Source organism: Papaver somniferum, chromosome 11, assembly GCF_003573695.1.
Source record: "Papaver somniferum cultivar HN1 chromosome 11, ASM357369v1, whole genome shotgun sequence".
Lineage (NCBI taxonomy): Eukaryota > Viridiplantae > Streptophyta > Magnoliopsida > Ranunculales > Papaveraceae > Papaver > Papaver somniferum.
Genome location: NC_039368.1, coordinates 71065240 through 71089211, shown reverse-complemented (window position 1 = coordinate 71089211; position 23972 = coordinate 71065240). Strand labels below are relative to the sequence as shown.

General features: G+C 34.6%; 2 protein-coding genes across 6 annotated transcripts; one reads left to right on the top strand and one right to left on the bottom strand.

The window, feature by feature from the left end:
• Positions 1-12237: 12237 nt before the first annotated feature.
• Positions 12238-20468, top strand: LOC113322305 (cysteine--tRNA ligase, chloroplastic/mitochondrial-like). Of its 4 annotated transcripts, none has more exons than XM_026570370.1 (10): positions 12238-12335; positions 13162-13792; positions 14155-14218; positions 15805-15966; positions 16532-16702; positions 17393-17674; positions 17810-17935; positions 19326-19529; positions 19617-19718; positions 20025-20468. In XM_026570370.1, exons 2-10 carry the CDS (start codon positions 13386-13388, stop codon positions 20241-20243), a joined length of 1737 nt encoding a protein of 578 aa, XP_026426155.1. In that variant the 5' UTR covers positions 12238-12335; positions 13162-13385; the 3' UTR covers positions 20244-20468. The 4 variants fall into 4 exon arrangements, with proteins under 4 accessions (XP_026426155.1, XP_026426158.1, XP_026426157.1 ...); XM_026570372.1 differs by lacking the exon at positions 12238-12335 and adding an exon at positions 12869-12987; XM_026570373.1 differs by lacking the exon at positions 19326-19529 and having other exon boundaries at positions 19608-19718.
• Positions 20469-20927: 459 nt separating this feature from the next.
• Positions 20928-23156, bottom strand: LOC113320506 (probable adenylate kinase 1, chloroplastic). 2 transcript variants are annotated; one of them, XM_026568415.1, is made up of 4 exons: positions 22777-23156; positions 21983-22123; positions 21545-21890; positions 20928-21321 (listed from the first exon to the last, which is right to left on the bottom strand). In XM_026568415.1, the coding sequence occupies exons 1-3, from the start codon at positions 23092-23094 to the stop codon at positions 21582-21584; spliced, it is 768 nt and encodes a 255-aa protein (XP_026424200.1). In that variant the 5' UTR covers positions 23095-23156; the 3' UTR covers positions 20928-21321; positions 21545-21581. The 2 variants fall into 2 exon arrangements, with proteins under 2 accessions (XP_026424200.1, XP_026424199.1); XM_026568414.1 differs by having other exon boundaries at positions 21618-21890.
• Positions 23157-23972: the final 816 nt, after the last annotated feature.

Sequence of the window (23972 nt, the reverse complement as noted above, 5' to 3'; positions counted from 1 at the left end):
ATTGTGTACCCTAAAAACGCATTCGGTATTGTGCAGACTGTTTTCTTCTCTTCCAATGATGTTAAAAGAAAGTGTTACCATTAGAGCATCTCCAACGGAAGGTGCAAAAAATCCTACGTGGATTTATTATTTAGTCCATTTATTTATGGGGTTTATCCAGAGAGTAAATTTAGGACCTTACTCCTAAGAAACTATCTCCAACAGTTAGAAATTTTTATTCCTTAGAATTAATTATTAAAAGAGAAAACATAACGTGGAGGTGCATCCGAAGGTGTAGTTAACACTTTCTTTAAGACCTTTTTATTTAGTATGGCACCCCTCCTGATTTATAGGACCTACTGTTGGTGACGGTTTTAGTTAAAATGGGGGTCTAAAATCCTACATGTCATATAAAAATAAAATTATAACCCTCTACTGGATATGCTCTTACTGTTGGCGGTAGAGAAGAATTATCTGAGATATCAATTCAGTTCCTTGTATATCAAATAAAATTTTCTGTTAAATTAGAAAATAAGCGACAACTAGGCAACAATATATATAAAAGAAGATGTTTTAGTATAAAAGATAGAGAAAAATAAAGAGGTGGAGAAGGATAAGGATTATCTATTGATCAGTATTTTCTTGGTTACATGGACATAATACATATGTATACATAGAAAGGGGAAAACCAAAAGACACCAAATCTGGACCGCACACCCATGGGCATGGGCTCTTTAACACTCCCCCTTGTGCGGTTCAATAACAAAAATTAATTCAGAGTGCTTCACATATAGTCCTTCAAATGTTGTTCTCGTTGATGACTTGTGCTGAAGTCCATTGCCTCATTAAAACTTTGACAAGGAAAAAACCCAGTGGTATAAAACCTTGGTAAAACTATTCACATGCAGTACTTCACATGTTGTCTCGTACTTTACATGTAGTTCATCACATGAAATACAATCTTCAAAGATCGGCAATTCTAAGTTAATAGACTCGTTAAAACTTCGTCAGGAAAACCCAGAGGGACAAAAACATGAACTAAATAAAAGAGTACAATATGAAACAAACTTAGAACATATTTGGACTCAGATATGTTGCCTCATTAAAACCTTGACATGGAAAACCCAGTGGGAAAAGACCTTGACGAGGGAAAAGAGTACAACGTGATAGATACAAGTAAAGGTGATCTGTTGCAGTTGATCACTTTGCTTCGTTGAAGTTGATTAGCTGCTTCACAACTCCTAAGGAAGAAAATCCTTGTAGGAAAGACAATAGTCTTAGCTGGGAAATTACATTCCCGGTGTTTGTTGTTGTTTCATTAAAAACCTTGACGAGTAACAAAATCCTGTGGGATAAAAGTAACCTCGGTGAAGGAAAATAGGTCAACACACCATTAAATGCTCCCCCTGATGTCAGACATTTTTCATTAGTCTAATGCATTCAAAAGGAGTTTATCACACTGTACCTTGGTCACTTGAAAGCTTATAAGACCATGTTGTTGATTCTGGAAGTTACGTTGCTTAACATACTATCGCGTTTCATTTCTTTGATTTGGATATTTTCAGTAATATCAACGCGATCTTTATGCCTTCAACTTTCAACATACTTGATGTGTTAGTGTTGTCTCGCTAAAAACCTTGACGAGTAACAAAACCCTTTGGGAAAAACTATTCTCGATCGAAGGGAAAAAGAGTACAACACATCTTCAATTTCGAAGTAAAATATGCGACATCATATCCTTGGATCCTCCCCCCTGATGTCGGCGTCTCCCCCTGATTACTTTCAAATTTGTTCCAGACAGTTCCTTTAGTCATGTATTTTTCGAAACTGAATATTTGTAATGACTTAGAAAATAATCTACCATATCTCCCTCTGATTACTTTAGTCGGAGAAGAGATTATTGTTCCTTCATAATCAACAACTTTTGGATTGCACTTTTATTAGCATTCCTTTTAATGTCTTTGTAGGGATAAAACAAACTCATGTCAATGGTTACTTTTAAGTATATGATTACTTGCATTATACCACTCCAATGACGTTGCGTTGGCGCTGAGCTATATTTAGATAACAAGTTCTCTGAGGATGTAAAATTTAATCGAGTACATTATTATACTAAGTACAACAATGCGTCTATTGTACTTAGATATGATAATTTCATCTCCCAACACATCTTCGTCATATCCTTTTGGATGAAATGGTTACTTACTTACATTTGAACCTCGATTAATCATGGGAGTGCTATCAGGATGCATGTCTTTGTTAAATTGCCTGACAACTTTAGACACACGCAAAGTGGTGGAATAATATACCACAAGCTCAGTATTCGATCGATATTTCCCTAGATTTTTCATCTCAAATTCGGATTTTAAATAGATTTTAAGGTCTCTTATTACATCAAGAGTACACATCATGTCTGTACCATCAACATAAATAGATACAATTCCAAATCAGGAACTTTCTTATGAATACGTAAGGAAAAACAACTTACTTGTTTATCCTCTCCAAATCAAATAGCCACTTAGACGGGTATACCACATCCGCCTGATTGTTTGAATCTATAGGTGAGCGTTCTATCTAACTGTAAACGCACTCTATAGTTTAGAGTCATTTGATTTGGGAAACAAAAGTCTATCAAGTACTTTTGTAAATATCTTTTATCTCTTGATTATTTTAGAGATACGTAACAACCACATACATATGCTGCATTTCAAGTCCTTTTGAAATTACCAAGCTAACTAAGTAGCGGAACTCTATAAAGTTCATTACAAGAGAACAATTCCAGGGCTTTGTGAGAAACCTCGCGCCACAAGGCGAGTCTTTGTACTTCAAGACTACTTTCTTCCCATTATTCTTTACGAAAAATTAATTATGTATGTCCAATAGGCTTTACACTTGGTTGGTTAGCACTACCACACCAAATACCTGTATATTTGCCAAAGAACTAAGTTTTACCTGGATTGTGTAGGCCAAATATGCTATTTATTTGAAATTAATCAAAATAAAGAATGGTTCGATCTCATTATGCTCTAATTCTGGAGCAACTATTTATGGATTATATCATCAATGTGCACGCATGATCCTTCCATTGACTCATGTGCATTCTCATAATCTGTCAGGATTTCATTGTTCTCTAGAATCATTTAAAACTTCGGAGTGTCCTCCATTATTGATTCATGGACATAGTCAGAGACAATCAAATGAGATGATTTCATCAATGATACAAATTAGGTTGTGCCTTACTCATCTACTTCCTTTCTAGGTGAGTATTGATCGAACCTGGTGGTCTCTCCATCTTCCTTTATGGAGCCACGACCTGAACTACACTTCCACCAAGTGTAGTTGCAACACCTTAGTCTATGGTGTACCCCATACTAAGGATTTTTAACCTTGCCAGAATATTTGCATCTGGTATGTGTGATCTTGTCACTTTAGCGACATCAGTGTACATTCTCAAAATTGGTTATTCTTTGTCACTTCACATTTACATTTGTGGAGTACAATAATCAATACGAGACACAGTGGTAACACACCACGACAATTCATGTCGTTCCCTTAGAAAATACCTTTTATTATCTACCCATAACGACGGGAAGACTGTCTCATTAAAGTGATAACCTGCAAATCTAGCAGTAAGAGACCTCCTGCCAAAGGTTTTAAAATGCGAATAATTGTTGAGAATAAATATCCAACACAATTACTTAATCATTTTTGAATATCCATCATAGTACGATGTGGAGTCGTAATGGCACATATATCGTGCAACCAAAAATGCGTAAGAACACAAATGTCAGGCTTAAATTCAGTTACCAACTGGTACGCAAAAAAGATTGATTAATATTGGGTTCTAAAAACGAATTAAGTAAGATGCGTGTAATATTGCATATCCCAAAAAGTAATAAAAGATAGGTTGGTACGCATAACCTATTCCACTTAGACACCGTCTGTAACTTTTGATGGTAGCCTCTGCGAGACCATTAGGTATAAGATGTTCTATATTGATCTTATTAAATATGCAATATTCATCAAGTCCTTTTGATGTAAATTCTCTAGCAGTAACAAGGGTGGTGAGCCTTTGCACTTTTCTTTGTGTAATATGTTCTAGGAATTCTACAAAAATTAAACGCATCGTTTGTTATAAACAATAACTGATTCAATGCCTCGAATCATCCACTAGACCCATAAATCACTTGAATGGTCCGCATTCTGCATGGATATATGTTCACTAACAACACTTTATTTCTTTGGAGAATGAGTTATTTAGCATTTGCATCTAAGTAAAACAGGATGGTCTCAATCATGTTTCACTAAAGAGAGACTTTGTAAGATGAGTGACGTGCTTTCTTACACTAAAGCATAATGGGGAGAGGCAGTGAAAATCTAGTAACTTTAGAAATCACTGATTACGATAGATGTCGTAACTTCGAATTCTATTAGTTCATTTTCTTATACACTCAAATGAAGTGATGCTCGTGTTAGTACTTTCAAAACGGAACATCGTGTCACAGCCAATATGCCTTATGGTTATGTCAAAGTCTTTATGAATCAATCCCAATCATTTCATTGTTGGAGTTAATAAGGATTCAGTAATCAAGTTCTAGCGATCTATACAATTCACTAGATTGACACATTATTTTTCTAAGAATATGCTTCCTTCCACATTCATTAGAAATAATTTATAGATGCAATCAAATCCATTCTCACTGTAAGGGAAGACATATGATCTAGTTCAATTAAATAGTCAATTGGCCAGACAAAGTTCTTGTTCCTATTAAAGTTGATGTGAAAATTGGTTCCTACTATGATACACACATTACATTGTATATCAACACCTATGACCAGGTGCATTTCCAACTCTTTCATTAATGATGGGAGATAGAATTACATCTTAGCTTCATCCCATATTCAGCTGATACCGATACTTTGGTGTCATTACTACCGGGAAAAAAATACATTTCCGTCTCATGATATATATGTCCCTTTTCACATGCTTTATACGAGTCATTACGTCTAACCCTTATTACTTCGGGGTTCTTTCCATTTTCAATTTTGCTACATTTAGCTTAATTTAAGAAATTTCTTTATCTCAATAGGCCAAGAGAATCTCACTACACATGTCAACTACTTACTTTAGGTTGAATATATTATTAAAAATAATTAATTCTCTTGTTGTCATACTTCAACATATACCGGTTCGCTAGTATTATGGATGAAGTAGAGAAATGAAAATTTTCTGACTCATATCATCTTTTGTGAGTTCTTCCACAAAAATTGGAATACATGTGATCTTATTTGAACGTATGTTTTGAAACAACTGACATATTAATAGTCGAGCAAGTGGATACATTTCAAGGAACATTCAAATTTTGGGAGAAAAATATCAAGTACACAATAATGGTGTTTAAGTCCTTTTAAACCCCAAATGAATACATTGAAATAGAGTTGGTACAACCAATTGAGCAAAAGACATCATTTAATTATAGCCAATATCATATTCTAGAAAACAAAATAACAATAAAACCAAATTCCTAATGGTCTAGATCAGTAGTCATAATTTAAATTGACCGTCCATGGACTTATCTTAAGAAAGGAAAAAAAAACAGAACCAGACATGTTCTAAAAGATAAATAAATAAGCCCAGCAGGTATTCAATATAAAAATCCACATTACATTAGTGACATACCTCGTATATTGGTTGGTTCCCGGTGTACGGCCTTGGTCGCGCACATCCCAAATAAATGGAAACAGAATAGAACATGTTCGAGTTTGACAGAACCGGTTCGGGTTGAACTGGACCGGATCGGTAGGTCGAATTGGACGGACCAAGTCAGTTGTACATGACCGACTTTGGTTGGACCGGACCGGGTTGGCTGGACCGGAATGTGATAGGACAGGAGCCGGATCGGAACGGGATACAAGTTTGAACAAGGTGGGAACAGTTCAAAATCGGACATCTGGGTCGGAAAAGTTCAAAATCAGACAGATAATTCGGAACTGTTCAAATTCGGATAGATGCTTCGGGACTGTTCAAATTCGGATAGATGCTTCAGAACTGTTCAAATTCGGACAGATGCTTCAGAACTGCTCAAATTCGAACATATGTTTCAGAACTGTTCAAAAACGGATAGCTGAGATCTGAACGGGATTTCTTTTTGCCGTTCCATCTTTCACCATTAACGCGTCCAGAGATTTCCTATCACCAATCGGTAAAGAAAAAAAAATCAGCGGATTTCCTTTACAAACCAAATCCTCCATTAAACTTGAGAAAAAAAAAATCAATATCAGTCAACCTAGTACAAATCCTCTCCTCCATTAATATGAATATCAATCAAATCAGATTTCTCCTCCATTACATTAAATTAAATCAGATTTCTCCTCCACTAAATTAAATTAAATCAAATCAAATTCAAAACTGCCGAAATCAAAAGAAAAGGAACAGAAATACTTAGCTTAAAGATTGATTCCACAATTTCCTCGATTTAAATCCAAACCCAACTTTTGATTCAAACAACTTGTGTTTATCATCCATTTAGAAAAAAAAAATTAAAAAAAAAAACAATCGCTCTGCGGTATAGCATCGGGCATGATAACGTGTTTTAGTATAAAAGATAGAGAAAAAGAAAGAGGTGGAGAAGGAGAAGGATTCTCTATTGATCAGTATCCTCTTGGTTACATGGACATAATACATCTATATTATAAGGTACAATGGTGTTTTCTCCAATGGACGGTCATCTACAGTTTGGACATATAAAGGACGGACCAGATTGAGGCACATATTTAAGTTATTCAATTACATTTCTGACATATAAAGAACGGTCCAGATTGAGCTACATATTTAATATTTTTAATCAACATTTTAGGCATATTTAATGTGCATTTATTTCGGAGTTATTCCTCCCATTTAATGTCAAACGCTACTTTTATTAAAAATTAAATGCTCATAAACTTAATCCCTTTTATAATCAAATTCCTTCCCCAGGGTTCATCATTTGCACAACTCTATTTTCAAGGAATGATTCACTTTTGTTTTGGTTGATTGAGATAATTGTTGTTAGTTTTTCTCTTTAATTTTTTGTTTAACATCCATGGATTTATGGTGCCTCATGCCTAATTTTTGTCTCATTTATGCAGTTTAATCAAATTCCTTTCCCAAAGTTTATCGTTTGCACAACTCTATTCTCAAGGTATGATTCACTTTTGTTTTGGTTGATTGAGATAATTGTTGTTAGTTTTTCTCTTTGATTTTTTGTTTAACATCCATGGATTCATGGTGCCTCATGCCTAATTTTTATCTCATTAATGCAGTTTAATTTTGTTTTTTCATTTGTAGTCAAACGATACTGATCAGATATATGATTGCTATTCATTTTTATTCTTATGTTAGGTCTTTTTTTAATACCATACGATACCATTTAATTTATATTTTCTTACACAATATTTTTTATTTTTCTCTGGAAGGGGAATTGTCCCATAAGACTTTAACTTCTTCAAGCAAAAATTATAAGATTTACATGTAGTGAAAATAAATGACGAAGAAAATGATGGTTCCATTGTTATGCCCTTAATTTGGGCCGGAAAATGGCATTTCTTAATTGTATTGTTATTGTCGTTAGAGAGTTCATAATCTAATCGGATTATGGTCGTGTACATGTTGGGGTCAAATAGATTGAAGTTTCTTGATTATATTTGTTATTCTTCTAATTCTTTGTATCATATAAACCTTGAAATTATATCTCTTCACACTTATAACATTTTGATGGTTTACAAAGTGAGTATTTGTTTATCTTAGATTCTTTATGCACGACAGATTTTTAATGTGCATTTATTTGGGAGTTATTCCTCCCATTTAATGTCAAACGTTACTTTTATTCAAAATAAAACATCCATTAACTTAATCCCTTTTATAATCAATTTTTCCCCAAGGTTCATCACTTGCACAACTTTATTCCCAATGTATGATTTCACTTTTGTTTTGGTTATTGAGATAATTGTTGTTAGCTTTTCTCTTTAATTTTTTTTAATATCCATGGATTCATGGTGCCTTATGCCTAACTTTTGTCTCATTATGCAGTTTAATTTCTCTTTTATATTTTTCGTTTATTTTTTATTTTTTGTGTCGATTTTGTTTTTTCATTTGCAGTCAAATGATACTGATCAGATATATGACTTCTAGGTATTCATTTTTATGCCTTTGTTAGGTTTATTTTTAATACCATACCGTACCTTTTAATTTATGATTCACTTTTGTTTTGGTTGATTGAGATAATTGTTGTTAGTTTTTCTCTTTGATTTTTTGTTTAACATCCATGGATTCATGGTGCCTCGTGCCTAATTTTTATCTCATTAATGCAGTTTAATTTTGTTTTTTCATTTGTAGTCAAACGATACTGATCAAATATATGATTGTTATTCACTTTTATTCTTATGTTAGGTCTTTTTTAATACCATACCATAAGATACCATTTAATTTCTATTTTCTTTCACAATATTTTTTATTTTTCTCTGGAAAGAGAATTGTCCCATAAGACTTTAACTTCTTCAAGCAAAAATTATAAGATTTACATGTAGTGAAAATAAATGACGAAGAAAATGATGGTTCCATTGTTATGCCCTTAATTTGGGACGGTAAATGACATTTCTTAATTGTATTGTTATTGTCGCTAGAGAGTTCATACTCTAATCGGATTATGGTCGTGTACATGTTGGGGTCAAATAGATTGAAGTTTCTTGATTATATTTGTTATTCTTCTAATTCTTTGTATCATATAAACCTTGAAATTATATCTCTTCGCACTTATAACCTTTTGATGGTTTACAAAGTGAGTATTTGTTTATCTTAGATTCTTTATGCACAACAGATTTTTAATGTGCATTTATTTGGGAGTTATTCCTCCCATTTAATGTCAAACGTTACTTTTATTCAAAATAAAACACCCATTAACTTAATCCTTTTATAATCAATTTTTTTTCCCCGAGGTTCATCACTTGCACAACTTTATTCCCAATGTATGATTTCACTTTTGTTTTGGTTGATTGAAATAATTGTTGTTAGCTTTTCTCTTTAATTTTTTTAATATCCATGGATTCATGGTGCCTTACGCCTAATTTTTTTCTCATTATGCAGTTTAATTTCTCTTTTATATTTTTCGTTTATTTTTTATTTTTTATGTCGATTTTTTTTTTCATTTGCAGTCAAATGATACTGATCAGATATATGATTGCTAGGTATTCATTTTTATGCTTTTGTTAGGTTTATTTTTAATACCATACCGTACCTTTTAATTTATATTTTCTTACACAATATTTTTTATTTTTCTCTGGACATGGAATTGTCCAATAAGACTTTGACTTCTTCAACCAAAATTTATAGGATTTACATGGAGTGAAAATAAATGACGAAGAAAATGACGATCCAATTGATAATGCCCTTAATTTGGGTCGGTGAATGGCATTTCTTAACTATATTGTTATTGTCGTTGGAGAGCTCATACTTTTAATCGGATTGGAGTGTGTAAATGTTGGTGTCAAATAGATTGAAGTTTCTTGATTATATTTGTTATTCCCTTAATTCTTTGTATCATATAAACCTTGAAATTATATCTCTTCACACTTATAACCTTTTGATGTTTTACAAAGTGAGTATTTATTTATCTTAGATTCTTCATGCACAATAGATTTTAATGTGCATTTATTTGGGAGTTATTCCTCCCATGTAATGTCAAACATTACTTTTATTTAAAATAAAACGCCCATTAACTTAATCCCTTTTGTAATCAATTTTTTTTCCAAGGTTCATCATTTGCACAACTTTATTCCCCAGGTATGATTCACTTTTGTTTTGGTTGATTGAGATAACTGTTGTTAGTTTTTCTCTTTATTTTTTTTAAGATACATGAAATCATGGTGCCATACGCCTAATTTTTGTCTCATTTATGCAGTTTAACTTCTCTTTTATTTTTTTCGTTAATTTTTTTATCTCGATTTTGTTTTTTCATTTGCAGTCAAATGATACTGATCCGATGTATGATTGCTAGGTATTCATTTTTATTCTTTTGTTAGGTTTATTTTTATTACCATACCATACCTTTAATTTATATTTTCTTACACAATATTTTTTATTTTTCTCTGAACAAGGAATTGTCCAATAAGACTTTGACTTCTTCAACCAAAAGTTATAGGATTTACATGGAGTAAAAATAAATGACGAAGAAAATGTTGATTCCATTGATTATGCCCTTAATTTGGGTCGGTAAATGGCATTTCTTAACTGTATTGTTATTGTCGTTGGAGAGTTCATACTCTTAATCGGATTAGAGTCGTGTACATGTTGGTATCAAATAGATTGAAATTCAAGTTTTTGATGCTTAAGTTGTATTATGAGTCAACGATTGTTGTTCTTATGATACAAAATTTTTGTATTTTCTCATGGATTTCACTTTTGATGTACTTGAATCTGATGTATGCAAATCTATTATATTAATGAAAATTAAGAGGGTTACCACTTTCTTCCTTCAAAAAAAAAAGATTGAAGTTTCTTGATTATATTTGTTATTCTTATAATTCTTTGTATCATATAAACCTTGAAATTACATCTCTTCGTACTTATAACCTTTTTATGATTTACAAATTGAGTATTTGTTTATCCTAGATTCTTCATGCATAGTCAAATAATGATTATATGCAGTTGACACCAAAAATGGTTATTATTTTAGAAGATCATATTACATTATTTATACATAGTTAACCATCTTGCTAAGCCTGAAATTTAGGTCTCTTATGTACTCTTAGGTCAAGGTGTACTATCAGTTCCATTTGCAAGTTTTCATACCATTGGTATTTAGACAGGGTCTCTTATTTACTTTTAGGTCTCAAATGCATATGCCGACAAATAACAACTCTCATATACACGTATCATTTATTGATTTATATATTAGAGGGCTAAATTTCTTTTGTTTGGATATGGAATTTTATTTAATGCGAGTATTTTACTATTTAATAAGACTACAAGATTGTATTATTAATTTACAAGGAAAAGCATAGTTGGCATATGTTGTATGCAACTTCATCAGGTGCATCGTTTTTCACCGCTACGAAATATTCAAGGACGCTTCGTACTACTAATATCCAAGGGAATTTTGTAGGATTCAATGTTTTTCATTTTTATCTTATTTTCTATTATGTAAGCTGGGCGTTTTTCATATGTTAGTTTAAACCATAAATGTATAGTCATCATTCTTTAATAAGAGGCTAACGTCTCTCAAACCTAGAAAGTTGTAGGGGATGATGAATGTTAATTGCCACATTTATGCAAATGACATGTTTGATGGGCATCAAATGACTGGTCGTCAATTATATTAACCCAAAAGATTAACCATTTTTCTTACCATGTGAATATTACTAATGTATAACCATGCCAATTATACATTGAAAATAGTCAGCGGTTCTAAAAATTAATGTAGATATAAAAGTTTTCATGGATATGAAAGAAGGGTTCGCAGCTCAGATTTAACTTTTTGAATCTAGAAAAAAATTACACTTGACTGAACTGCATTTGTAATTTAGAATGTAATCGACAATTTAATTTTATCAAACTATGAATTTCTACGAGTTCCTGCTTGGGACTTTAGGTTTTCAATTTTGTTGATATTATTTGCAACAATTGTGAATGGATGGTTATCTCAATTATCATAAATGAATCTGTGAGGAGTTCCAATGTACACACTTACATGGATATCTTAATCACCGGAAAAAAAAATACTCCCTGATGTATAAATATCAGTGTTATTCATATATGGACATCCTAATCACCATATAACAAGAAACCGATCCCGCAGATGTTAATAATATCGATCAAAGCTTTGAGCTCAGTTTAAGAAAGATTACCACTTCCTCAAATTTCCCACGCTCATTTCATGGTAGTCTCGCAGGAAAAAATAAAATAATCAACACCAGAACAACTCATAGCCCCGTGTCGTTACGACGCGAATTATATCCTAGTATGTATATATAAAAAGAGGAAAACCAAAAAACACCAAATCTGGACCGCACACCCATGAACATGACCCTTTAAAGAAGATACTTTTTTTCTCCTTACAATTAGGAAAATTGGTTAACAAAATAAGATAGAGATGTCTTCCAAGAGAGTTAGGTTCGTGGAGTACAAACAATTTCTCGAGATCAGGAATCCAATGTCAGCCTGCCATGTCATTAGTGTTTCCACGTCACCATCTAATTTTCCCTACTCTGACCAAAACCGGCTCCTTTTTTTTGATTTTCTTTTTTCTTTTTCTTTTTTCCTTGCTATCCTTTCATCTCTTTCCAAGTTATCCTCTCTCACTACTCTCTATTTCGTCTAACAGGTAACAACGATTCTACACGAGCTTATTTGATTTAGTTTATCATGTTTTATTTGATTTACATCTGTGTTTTTATTTGATTTACATCTGTGACTCCATCGATTTTTGTTTTCCTTGAACTGTTATATAAATATCTTCAAGTGGCACAAAGGGTGTTTGAAATATTGCCAGAACCCCGTACATTATTACGAAATACATAATGCTCGATGCATACCTAGGATGATACATGAGTGATACATAAGAACAGCTTCTTAGCAAATATAAATAAATATAGGTTATTTCTGTAATTAATGATTTAAGATTCCCTTAAACCATTTCGGCATTTTCTTATTGTAGATATGACAATAGTAGTACAGTGTAGCTCAACAATGTCTATCTTCAAACAAATTAAAGAAATATGTAAATAGATTCATGGCTGAACCTCTGTGTATGGATTGGCTTTCAGTTTAGAGCTGGGGTCTACTACCTCATTCCTCATACATTGAAATGGTTTTGTTTGTTTATGTATTTCTTCTGAGACTAAAGCACACAATAGCTGTAAGAATCATGGACTCTGTATTTTACTATATCAAGGTGGGTTTGTTCATTCATGCGCGATAACATAAGCTTATTATAAAGTCAACTCATACTTGGTGGTTTTATAAATTTTTCAAAGGTAATCAGCTCCACATGCCTGCGGCGGTACGCCAACTTCCTTCAATGTTTGCCTTTTCAGATTAAGATCAGCATCCCATTTTTTATTACTGTTCTGTACTAATTTCCCCTTTTTTTCTTCTTTGGTATAGGTTTAGGTTCGTCAGTGAATAATGAATTCATTTATTGGTTGCAGGTCACATATAGCAGAATGGAACTAACTCTACGATCTGCGGGTTAAAAGCAACGGCAACAAGCTCCACTCCATGAGAGACAAGTAGCACTGTACCCACGATTTAGGGCTTAGACTCCACTACAAGGAGAAGAAGAAAGAAAGTTTATTAAATACATGTGCATCACGTGTTCCATACCTATAGTGCTGAAGAAAGACCGGACAAGAAAATAAAGGGGTATTGAAAAATGGCAGTACTACTTAAGTGTTACAGACCTGTGCTTTCTTTAAATTCAAATCCAGTTTTTGGTTCAAAAAAAAGAATTGCACTTCAGAACTACCTTTGTAGATATACCAGTGAAAGATCTTTCAGCGAGAAACTTTTATTCAGAAAGAAGAACAGTAGTTTCATCTTCCACCAGTGTATCAGTTCTTTCTCTCCCCCTAATCAAGCCTCTATTAGTAGCAACAACAGTCCGAAACAAGATGTCTCCAAGTCAGACCTCTGGATATACAACACCATGACTAGACAGAAGGAGCTCTTTAAACCCAAGGTTCCTGGTCAAGTCGGGATGTACGTTTGTGGTGTCACTTCTTACGATCTCAGTCACATTGGTCATGCTCGTGTCTATGTCTCTTTTGATGTGCTTTTCAGGTCAGTGTTCCCTTTGAATCCTGTGAAACAATTTTCTCCCCTTTGATTCCAAGTTTAGTCTTGGGAGCTTGGCAGTTATTAGTCTATTAGATCTTTTCTGAGACTTTTTCACTATTGTTACTATTTATTTACTTTGCCTCTGTTTGACTAGTTTTACTATAAAGGACATATTTCCTTCTCGGCTTTAATAGATTCAAAACATGAATACTCTCTTTGCGAGCTTCTGTAGATTTCCTTGATATGCAGTTGGTTGTTTGATGCTAGTTCTGCGGCTAACAATTTCTTATGGAGAAGATCTATTCTCACAGGATTATAGAACTAATTGGGTTTTGTTTTTGTTACTTTGTTTGGGAACTAGGCAGATATCTAAGATACTTAGAGTATGAAGTCTGTTATGTACGCAACTTCACGGACGTAGATGACAAGGTGAGCCATCAGTCCTATGCTTCTTTTCATTTAATGGGTAGTATTATGTTTTTTAAAGTTCATACTATTATACTTTTGATGACATAATGGTTTTGATTCTTAAAAGATTGAACCAAACTTTGTGACGGAAATCTCTTATGTGCACACAAAGTTGTTCTCTGATTCTAGTCTGTTATGGATATCATAAGTTCACCATCACGTACTCAACCCAGTTTTGCTGTTAAAAATACAACGCATGGCTCAAAGCTAGGAAAATAAGAATAACAAAGTACAGATAACAATTTTAAATAGCTATTTCTGTAGCAACTTTAGTGAGCAATGAAAACTAAAGCTACAAGGAAAGATCTGAGTATTGTTGCCACTGAGCCAATGGTGGGGAGTGGAGTCTTCTTCCCGCCCCTTAAACGAAGAAAAAGGGTATGATTGTTAGCCAGAATTGGACTTCCCGTGTTGTTACCTTAATGTGAATTCTCTAAAATTGTGTAACATCATAGGATATGTGAAAGAGGCCGCACGAAAGATTATGCGGCCTTTTCAGTACCATATTCATGCATACCTGCTGGTACAGGATCTAACAACCTATCATGCTTTGAGGGTAGGTACACGGTACACCAATACAAGTCCTACCAGTAGGGATGACTACATGCAGTTCCCTCTATTACCTTCTGAGTCAGAAACGTAACTTTGCTATACCAGAACAGAAGTATGGCATCTCCAAGATGTTTTCTGGTACATCGTAATCAGTTACACTAAAATGACTCCATTCCAAGACATCATTTCCCCATCTGTCTCTGTTCTGGACAATGACATACACAACCCCAAGGTGTCAATGTGGAAGATGCTAGATGCTTTGGTTGGAAGAGATGCAGCATTACGGGCCATTCGTGAAATAAGAAGCCTCTGTATCTTAATGCATGTATTTGATTTATTCAGAGCTATTAGAGGGGGGTCTACTTTTTGGGGAATATGAGTCGAAGCAAGAATATTTCTAGTGGAGCATTTTCACAATCCCTGGAGAGATAGTTCACTAATAGACCAAGGGATAAGTATTTCGACTCATTCACATACGGATCATGAGTGTTTGGAATCCATATTATGCAAGGAGACATTGCTTTTGCTATTTCGAATTAAAGGGTGATATCAAATCGGTCTTTTTTCGGCGTCATATACATAGTTAGTGCATTCGGATGTGGCTTTCAAAGTGTTGTATTGTCCCATTCTGGGGCTTCCACTATTCCGACAGAGCATTGCTGATAACTCCCTGGATGCATGCGTCTCATGTCAATATAGGGTCTCCATACCAATATTTGCACCAAGTTTGTATTTTGATGGTCAGGCGTATGCAGCGGTGCAGTAACCGAGTGTTGTCATACATAGCGCATCTTTCATTTGATACATGATTGCATTCTAATTACAAAGCATGCAGATTCAATATTAAGCGTCACAAACTGACAGCTATCTACGAATTCAATATTCCTCTTCACATTTAAATGACTCTACTGTTGTTTTGCTGTAGTACATGTATACTGTCTGCTTCCGTACATATGTATGGCAGAATCTGATTTCTAAAATTCATGATTCTGCAGATAATTGCTAGAGCAAATGAATTGGGAGAAGATCCGTTGAGATTAAGCAGACGTTACTGTGATGAATTTCATTATGATATGGAGTATCTTCACTGTCTACCTCCTACCATGGAACCGTATGTCTCGGATCACATGGTCCAAATCATTGATATGATTAAGAAGGTATGTTATTTATCTCTCATTTATTTTACAGAGTCATCTATGACCTCTGTGCATTGGATTACGCTGTGCCAGTCAGGGTTTTATTTTTTACATGATTACGTACTTGCAGTTATTTGTCTGCCATGCTGTACTTAAGTAAGGCAGGTGCTGGAGCAAATTTCGACCAGCTCTGTCTAGGAATTAGAGGATTAGAGTCTGCCTCCAAATCTTTTGTCAAGTTGTCACAACCACAAGGTTGATCAGGTTTCAGCATTTGTTGAAATTAGCTCAAAAGTAAGAACCAATTGTTGAGAACTGTTTCTGTAGCCCATATAAAGTCTACTCATCCATTCTGAACATTCCATAAGGTGAACAATTGACTATAATTACCCGTAGAAGTTAGTATTACTGACTTTGGACTCTGTTTAATTCAAATTGCTTTACCCTCCATGTTCATTAATCTTTGTGCTGGCTTGTTCATCCTATTGCAATGATACCATTAATCTCCATGTTCATAATGATGATAGTGTCGAGAGAAGGAAAGGCAGATATGACTTTGACTTGGATTCAATTTGTTTTTCAACAGATTCTTGATAATGGTTGTGCCTATAGAGTTGATGGGGACGTATACTTTTCTGTAGAGCAATTCCCAAACTATGGACAACTATCGGGGAGGAAACTAGAGGATAATAGAGCAGGTGAACGAGTTGCTGTTGACTCAAGAAAGAAAAATCCTGCGGACTTTGCTTTGTGGAAAGTGAGTATATGGAACAGTAATTAGGTGTTCAACCTAAAAATTAACTCTAGTTTAATCTTGCCTATTTATTTATCTTCTCAATTTTGTTATCAATTATATAGTAAACCGCCTTTTAGAATTAGATACTTGATATTTAAGTTATCTAGGAAGCAAATCCAAGATTGTCAAAGAGATCTATGATTACTTGCGGCTAGGAGTTCTTTACTAAGAATAGTACCTCATCTTGCTTCCTGCTTCAGTTGGAAGAAGAGTAATGGTCACATGTATTGGTCACATCAGTCGTTGGAAGCACTAGCTCATTCAGTTGACATGAATAGTTACCGTTTAACTTCAGCAAGAAGTTAATGCTGTTATTAGCTATGTAACATGAACGTAAACACTAAATTTATTTCAGAATACGGAAGTAATTCCAAGAGGATCTGAAACATTTATGATTTCCTGTGGCCTAAGAGTTCCATATGGGCAATGCACCTTATATTATTTACTGCTGCAGTTGGACAATAGAGTAACAATCATCGGTTCTGCAACTTGACCTGTTTAAATGAATTGCTTCTGTTTAGCTTCAGTGTAAAGAAGTTTTTACTATTTCCTCCTCAACGAAGGAATTTCTGTACTTGTGAAGTTCTTAGAAGTGGATGTTCTTATCTATACAGAACATACTTAATAAGATCCTCCATCTATTATTTGTAGTCTGCGAAAGAAGGTGAGCCGTTTTGGGAGAGTCCATGGGGCCCTGGAAGACCAGGATGGCATATCGAGTGCAGTGCGATGAGTGCTGCATATTTGGGCCATACTTTTGATATTCATGGTGGAGGGATGGACCTTGTATTCCCCCACCACGAAAATGAAATTGCTCAGAGTTGTGCTGCCTGTGACAAGAGCAATATAAGTTACTGGATGCACAATGGTTTTGTTACTGTTGATTCTGAGAAAATGTCCAAGTCACTGGGGAATTTCTTCACAATTCGGGAGGTAATTTGGAACTTCAACCATTTATTTCCTGTACTTCGATTGAATTTGGGTCTCAGGATGTGAGTGGTTTAGTTTTCATCTAACCGAGCTTTAGATGGCAATTAATGGACTTTTTGACTTAACGATCTTGGTTAGGTAATAGATCTCTACCATCCACTTGCTTTGAGGATTTTCTTGATGGGGACACATTACCGATCTCCAATTAATTACTCGGAAATGCTTCTTGAAAGTGCCTCCGACCGAGCTTTCTACATATACCAGGTAACTCCATGACCATTAGTCTCTCAAACATGGACACCTTAGTATAAAAAGTTAAAAACTGATCATGGGATTTACTATCTTAAGCAGATGTGTTATTTGACTTATTTCTTTAAGATAATCCACTTGTTCTTTTTACGATTGAAGCATTATGAAGGGGTGGTTATGTAGAAGTAGAAACTACTTCTATCCTAACAAGAAAAAGAATCTAAATTCAAAGAACAAAATACTAAGAGCTGTCACGATTTTCAAAGTGATGTGTGTGGACTCAGTGTAAAGTGCATTTTACATCACATAATCTTTGTCATTGATCTGGTCCACATCTTAGAAGATTCGGTATAATGGTTTTATGTAATAAACTCGCAAATTACAAAGAACTTGTCAGAATTTTGTACCATTAATGTTGCAAATATTCATGGTGTATCCAGTAAGAACCAATAAGGTCCTAATCCTGATGGTTTAGATTCTTGGATATTGTTATGTTTTTTTAGTTGATCCAAAAGGGAGAATTTTATCCAAGAATATGTGTTATTAGTACATAAGAGTGTTCCACCGTAACTTTGTTTAAGATAAACTTTGAGGAATTGAGACCAAGTTTTAGATAACAAAAATTTCCCAGCATGTTTTGTCAACATGTAAGCTGGTTTATTGCATTCCCTATTCGTATGCCTACACTTCCAATTGCTAAAGCTTTTCAGATGATGTTTAATGTTCATTGGGTATTATTCAGTACATATGATATGAACCCAGCAAGAAACGTACGATCAGACCGGGTACTTCATATAATTTAAAGGTTTTGTTTTTCTTATTCCATATGATTTCTACAAAATTAGGCTCGTTAATCATCTGGAAAAGCGTTGTTCGAGTATGATTATTATAAGGACTTTGCTGATTTAACATGTTAACTGAAACTAAACTAAGCATTTTGTTAGAGTTTAATTCTTGTAAGTCATGCGTGTTTAATTCTCTTTGAAATTTTTTCTTTTTGTTTTGAATGCCATGTCACGGCAGTCCTGTGGTTGTGCTGTCTTAGGCTTTCTAGCTATTTTACCTCGTTTTTTCCAAGAAAATTCATATATTTTCAATTATAGGCTACCCTTGAACAGTGTCAGGTTAGTAGATGCTCATGCAGTGATGCATTTTGTGGAGTTTTAGTAAAACACAGCAAGAACATTAAGGTTAATGTAAAATAAGAGTGGGTTTGGGGTTACTTAAAAGATCAAAAGTGTGAAGGATGTTTTTTTGTACCTGATCCGATAAGTTGTATTATATTTTTTTAACCTACTGATAAAAATGATAAGCATGCTTCCCAAGAGCTCTCTTTCAATCTGAAGTTTTTGTGATGCACTTGGTATGTTACCTATAATTATTCATGATATCTGGACGGTAACAGACACTGCACGACTCTGAAGCACTCATGAAGCAACAGCCTATAACAAGCCTGACAAACCCCATTCCAGATGATACTGCAAGTTGCATTGACAAATTCCGTAACGATTTCAAGAATTCTATGTCCGATGATCTCCACACTCCTGTTGTCTTGGCTGCCCTCTACGATCCACTGAAATACATGAATGATCTCCTGCATACTCGCAAAGTATGTATTTGGTGATCTATTTTTGATTGAATCTCAGATTTATTTATTTTTTATCTATCCACTCTTCTAACTGTCTAGTTTTTCAAGGGAAAGAAGCGGCAAAAACGGATTGAATCACTCTCAGCTTTAGAAAAGGAAATCAGGAGTGTTTTAGCTGTTCTCGGATTGATGCCTGCAAGTTATTCGGAGGTATATTAGGCTGAAATTTTGGTTAAAACTTAATTTAGATGTTAATATTTAATTAGGGGCTTTACAGCCTCGTTATTCAATTTGGCAATCAAACTCTGCGAAACCAGAATCTATTTTAATAAATCAGTTATCAGTTCCAGTACTCAAATGTATGGATTCAAGTCAGAGATAATCAGTTCTCGGGTATTCAACAAAATCCTAATGTGTAACAATATTTGTGTAGGAATTTCCTATGTTATCGAAACACGGCCCTAATTAAGAAAGTGTTCATTCTTTCTTACTAGAGTTGCTTTTTAATCTTTGCAGGTTTTGCAGCAGTTGAGAGAAAAAGCACTAAAGAGAGCAGCATTGACAGAAGATGATGTTCAGCAAAAAATCAATGCAAGAAATTCAGCAAGGGAAAATAAAGAATATGAGAATTCGGATGCTATAAGAAAAGAATTAGCTGCTTTGGGAATTGCACTCATGGATAGCCCTGATGGAACTGTTTGGAGACCAACCGTGCCCCTCGCACTGCAAGAATAACAGTGTCTCTACCTGTACTGCATGTATCACATTTTTGTTTCGGAATGACCACTTTAGGGAGCTTTAAGATGTTGGATGAGTAATACTGTCGAGGTTATTTATTTGGTATAATGCAAAGTCCAAGGAGTATAAGTTTAGTGCTCCTAAACAAGCTGTAATTTCAGAAATGTAAAGATATCTTTTGACTCGGAAATTTAATACCAAAAACATTCTGGAACGCATTTACGACAGTTGAATTGAGGGAGGATGATAGATAAAAAGGAAGAACAGAAAGAATCATTCTGGAACGCATTTACGACAGTGGAATTGAGGGAGGATGATAGATAAAAAGGAAGAACAGAAAGAATCTTTTTGGGAATGACTTTTTGATCCATATCTAGCTTATACTTGTATCATACAAAATGAGGCTAAGGGTAACAAAATTGTCAAAGCACTTATGGAGAAGATGGGGCTGGTAAAGAATCATCATTCAAGGTACAAAAAACAAAAATGGTGCATCCCCCGTTACACTTGAAATTACAAACAGAAATTCTAAACGAACTGAGTTTTTAAACTAAGCCAAAACCGCTTAGACTCAGAATGGGTCCCATATAACAGGGCCCTGCAAATCCACCGGGGTGGGGCCCTCTTATTGTGTCTAGATGGTTTTGCCGTTGTTTAAAACAACGGTTTGTTAAGAACGACTGAATTAAAAACTCACCCCTTACTATTCTACAAGAGAAACCTTGAGTAGCCAAAAAAAGCCTACCCAGGCTTCACAGCTGATGTCTGATGCCTCAACAATATTTTCCAAGAGTTCAGTGTTTTTATTGTAGAACAAAAAACAATATAATTGATGTTTTTCTTTATCAATAATTATTGCATATGTAAATTTTGACACATGCTAAAAATGACAAACTCTTCCCAAAATCTACTGAATTACATCAATTCAATAAATTTATGCAGCTACAGACTGCTTCTCCTCTTGGTCAAGATTCAGTGCATGCAGAAGCTTTGGTCATGATTCTGGGATTCCTCCGGGTAGATCAAACTCCATTAACATCCCTCTGCTACGGTAGAAACCTTCCACAGGCTGACTCTGCAGGACCATAGACGATCATTGTTTAGGTCATATCTTGTTAACAATTATATCCAGATGAAAACCCCAAGTAAGTATCAATGGTAAAATAATGGATGAGGACGCAACTAGAAATAAATCTCACGAGTAATAGTTATCAACAACCATTTTAAAAATCAAGAGTACTCTAGATTAGAATCACAAAACAATTTAAAAAAAAAAAAAAATCCAGGAAATCTTGTACCTTGCCACCACAATCAATTACCACAAACAACGATGATTTACTGAAGATTTGTGACATGGTGTGATGAACATACCAGTTCATTGTATATTCGAAGCCGCTGTTTTACAACTTCTTCAGTATCATCAGCTCGTGTAATGAGCTTGGATTCACAACCAGCTGGGGGAGGAAGTGGAGCCATGTATATTCCAGGGTTCCCATTCTCAGCCTTGACGTTAATATTCGCAATATTAAAGTTTTTAGCACACTGGTTGCAGATCCTTCTTCCCAAGCATTTCTCAACTAATATATCTTCTCGAAGCTTTAGGTTAACCACCAAATCAATGTCGGTAACTCCCTCCAATATTTCCTAATAAGAAAGAATCCGTATTAGGATAGGAGGTAACAATCAGCAGATTACAACTCCATTTTGGGATGCCCCGACTCTAGAAAGGTTCTTACAGCTTGTCTGATGGTTCGTGGAAAACCATCAAGGATGAATCCTGATTCGCCCTTGGCCTCTTGAGCTTCAAGCCTCTTTGACAATAAGCTTATGATAATCTCATCTGACACCAATTTCCCCTGATTCACAATCACGGCAAGCTACAAAGGAAAACAATATATCAGCATAACAAATAAAGATGACACCGAATTCTTTAACATACTACTTTCATTTTTTGGAAACTACACAGTGCCTAGTATAAAAGTTACAAAAAATAATTATTGAGGAGGATTTAATGAGAAAGAACTCTCTAAGGATTTCACAAGTAACAAGTGACCACGCCAATATTTATGCATACAATGCAACCGCAATCCCCTTCATCTTAGCACTTATGCAACAATTATATCTACTTGTCAAACCCTAGGCTAGGGCCATCCAAATCTCAAACAATAAACTTGTCATAAATCCATCTAACAGTTTTTAACAATTAATTCGTAAGTAGCTAGAAAGTGTAATTCTTTTTCCATCCTCCATAAGATTGGTTGATGCATGTTCAAGTACAAGGAGGAAGATAAAGTGGGTTTGCGTTTGTACGTACTTGAAAAACACTTTTGTATTAGTTGTAAATTGAAAAAGTGTTATGTTCCTCATGAAGTTCTCTTAAACAAAATTGAAGATTTATATTGAAAAAATGACAAGCTTCATAAGCGTTAGCAGAAGATAAAAAATCTCTATTCTGTTTCCAAATGAGAAATTGGTGTCATAAATTTATCTATTAAGTTGTATTTGTTCATACATAGATCTTACCTGGTACCTTTTGAGAAAGAGGGCCTTTGGAAGAAAGTTCATCACGAACAAGATCACCAGTAGCTATATGAGGAACACCAAGCAAATTAGAGAGACGACTTGCATAGGTGCCTTTACCAACACCTGGACAACCTAAGAATACCCATTGAACATCTCTTTCACTTGGATCTTTACGAGGGATTTTATTATTGCCAATACTACCACCAAATGAGAATTTACGCTCACTTTCTGCAGCTGGTGAGGAATAACTTCTACAAGCCGTAGATGTAAATGGTGATGATGATAATAATCCCCTGGTTCTCAATAGACGGTTTAAGGCCGCCATGGGAAAGAGATCGAAGAAAAAGTTGCAGAGATGGTTAGGTTTTTGAGAGAGAAGGAATTAAGGAATTCTTGTTTCTTTTAATTAATAGAAAAGAAGATTCGGATCTTGGGGGAGTGAGATAAGGGTAGTTTCGTCAATTTACGGATAGTTTCTTTAAGCAATTCGACCATCGCATGGATTCTTTAAGCAAATTAACCCTTATATAGTTTAGTATTGATAATCTAGTTTAATGTTAATGATTAAATTTCCAATTAACTCTAAATCAAAATAAAATCAGATTTTAGAGTTTAAAAAACCTGGCGTTTTTAGGGGCCACTCAAAAAGATTTAAGGGCCAACAATAAAACAAAAAAGGTCACCCAAAGGGAAAATGTAGCCAGCCCTTATCTCGCGTAATTCGTAATGGCGAAATTACCCTTATATATTCGGAGGATATGATAACATTGTCACCCTCCGAATGCAATCGGAGGCCAAAATATTTGCCAGACGTCCGATTATACGAGGTGCAGTATTTCTTGGTTCGTGTTTTGGATTCAGCGTTAATCGGGAGTTAAATATATTACAAAACCTACCGATTATAAGTTGCCGCAAATTCAAAATTTGAAAGCTACCATAATCGGTAGATATGCTAAATCCAATACCTACCGATTATTGGTTTCTCCACATTCAACTTTCGTCAAATTAGCCGTTGGAGTTTTTGGGGAAAACAAAAAGAGCCGTTGGACCCTAAACCTATATAAAGAAACTCATATCTATCACCCCAATTGCACCAAACTCTTTCCTCTCTTCAGTTTTAATTTTCATAACAAAAAACATGGATATTGCTTTTGCCGAAGAAGAAGATTGTGCTATTTATAGAGCGTGGGTTGTGGTAACTAC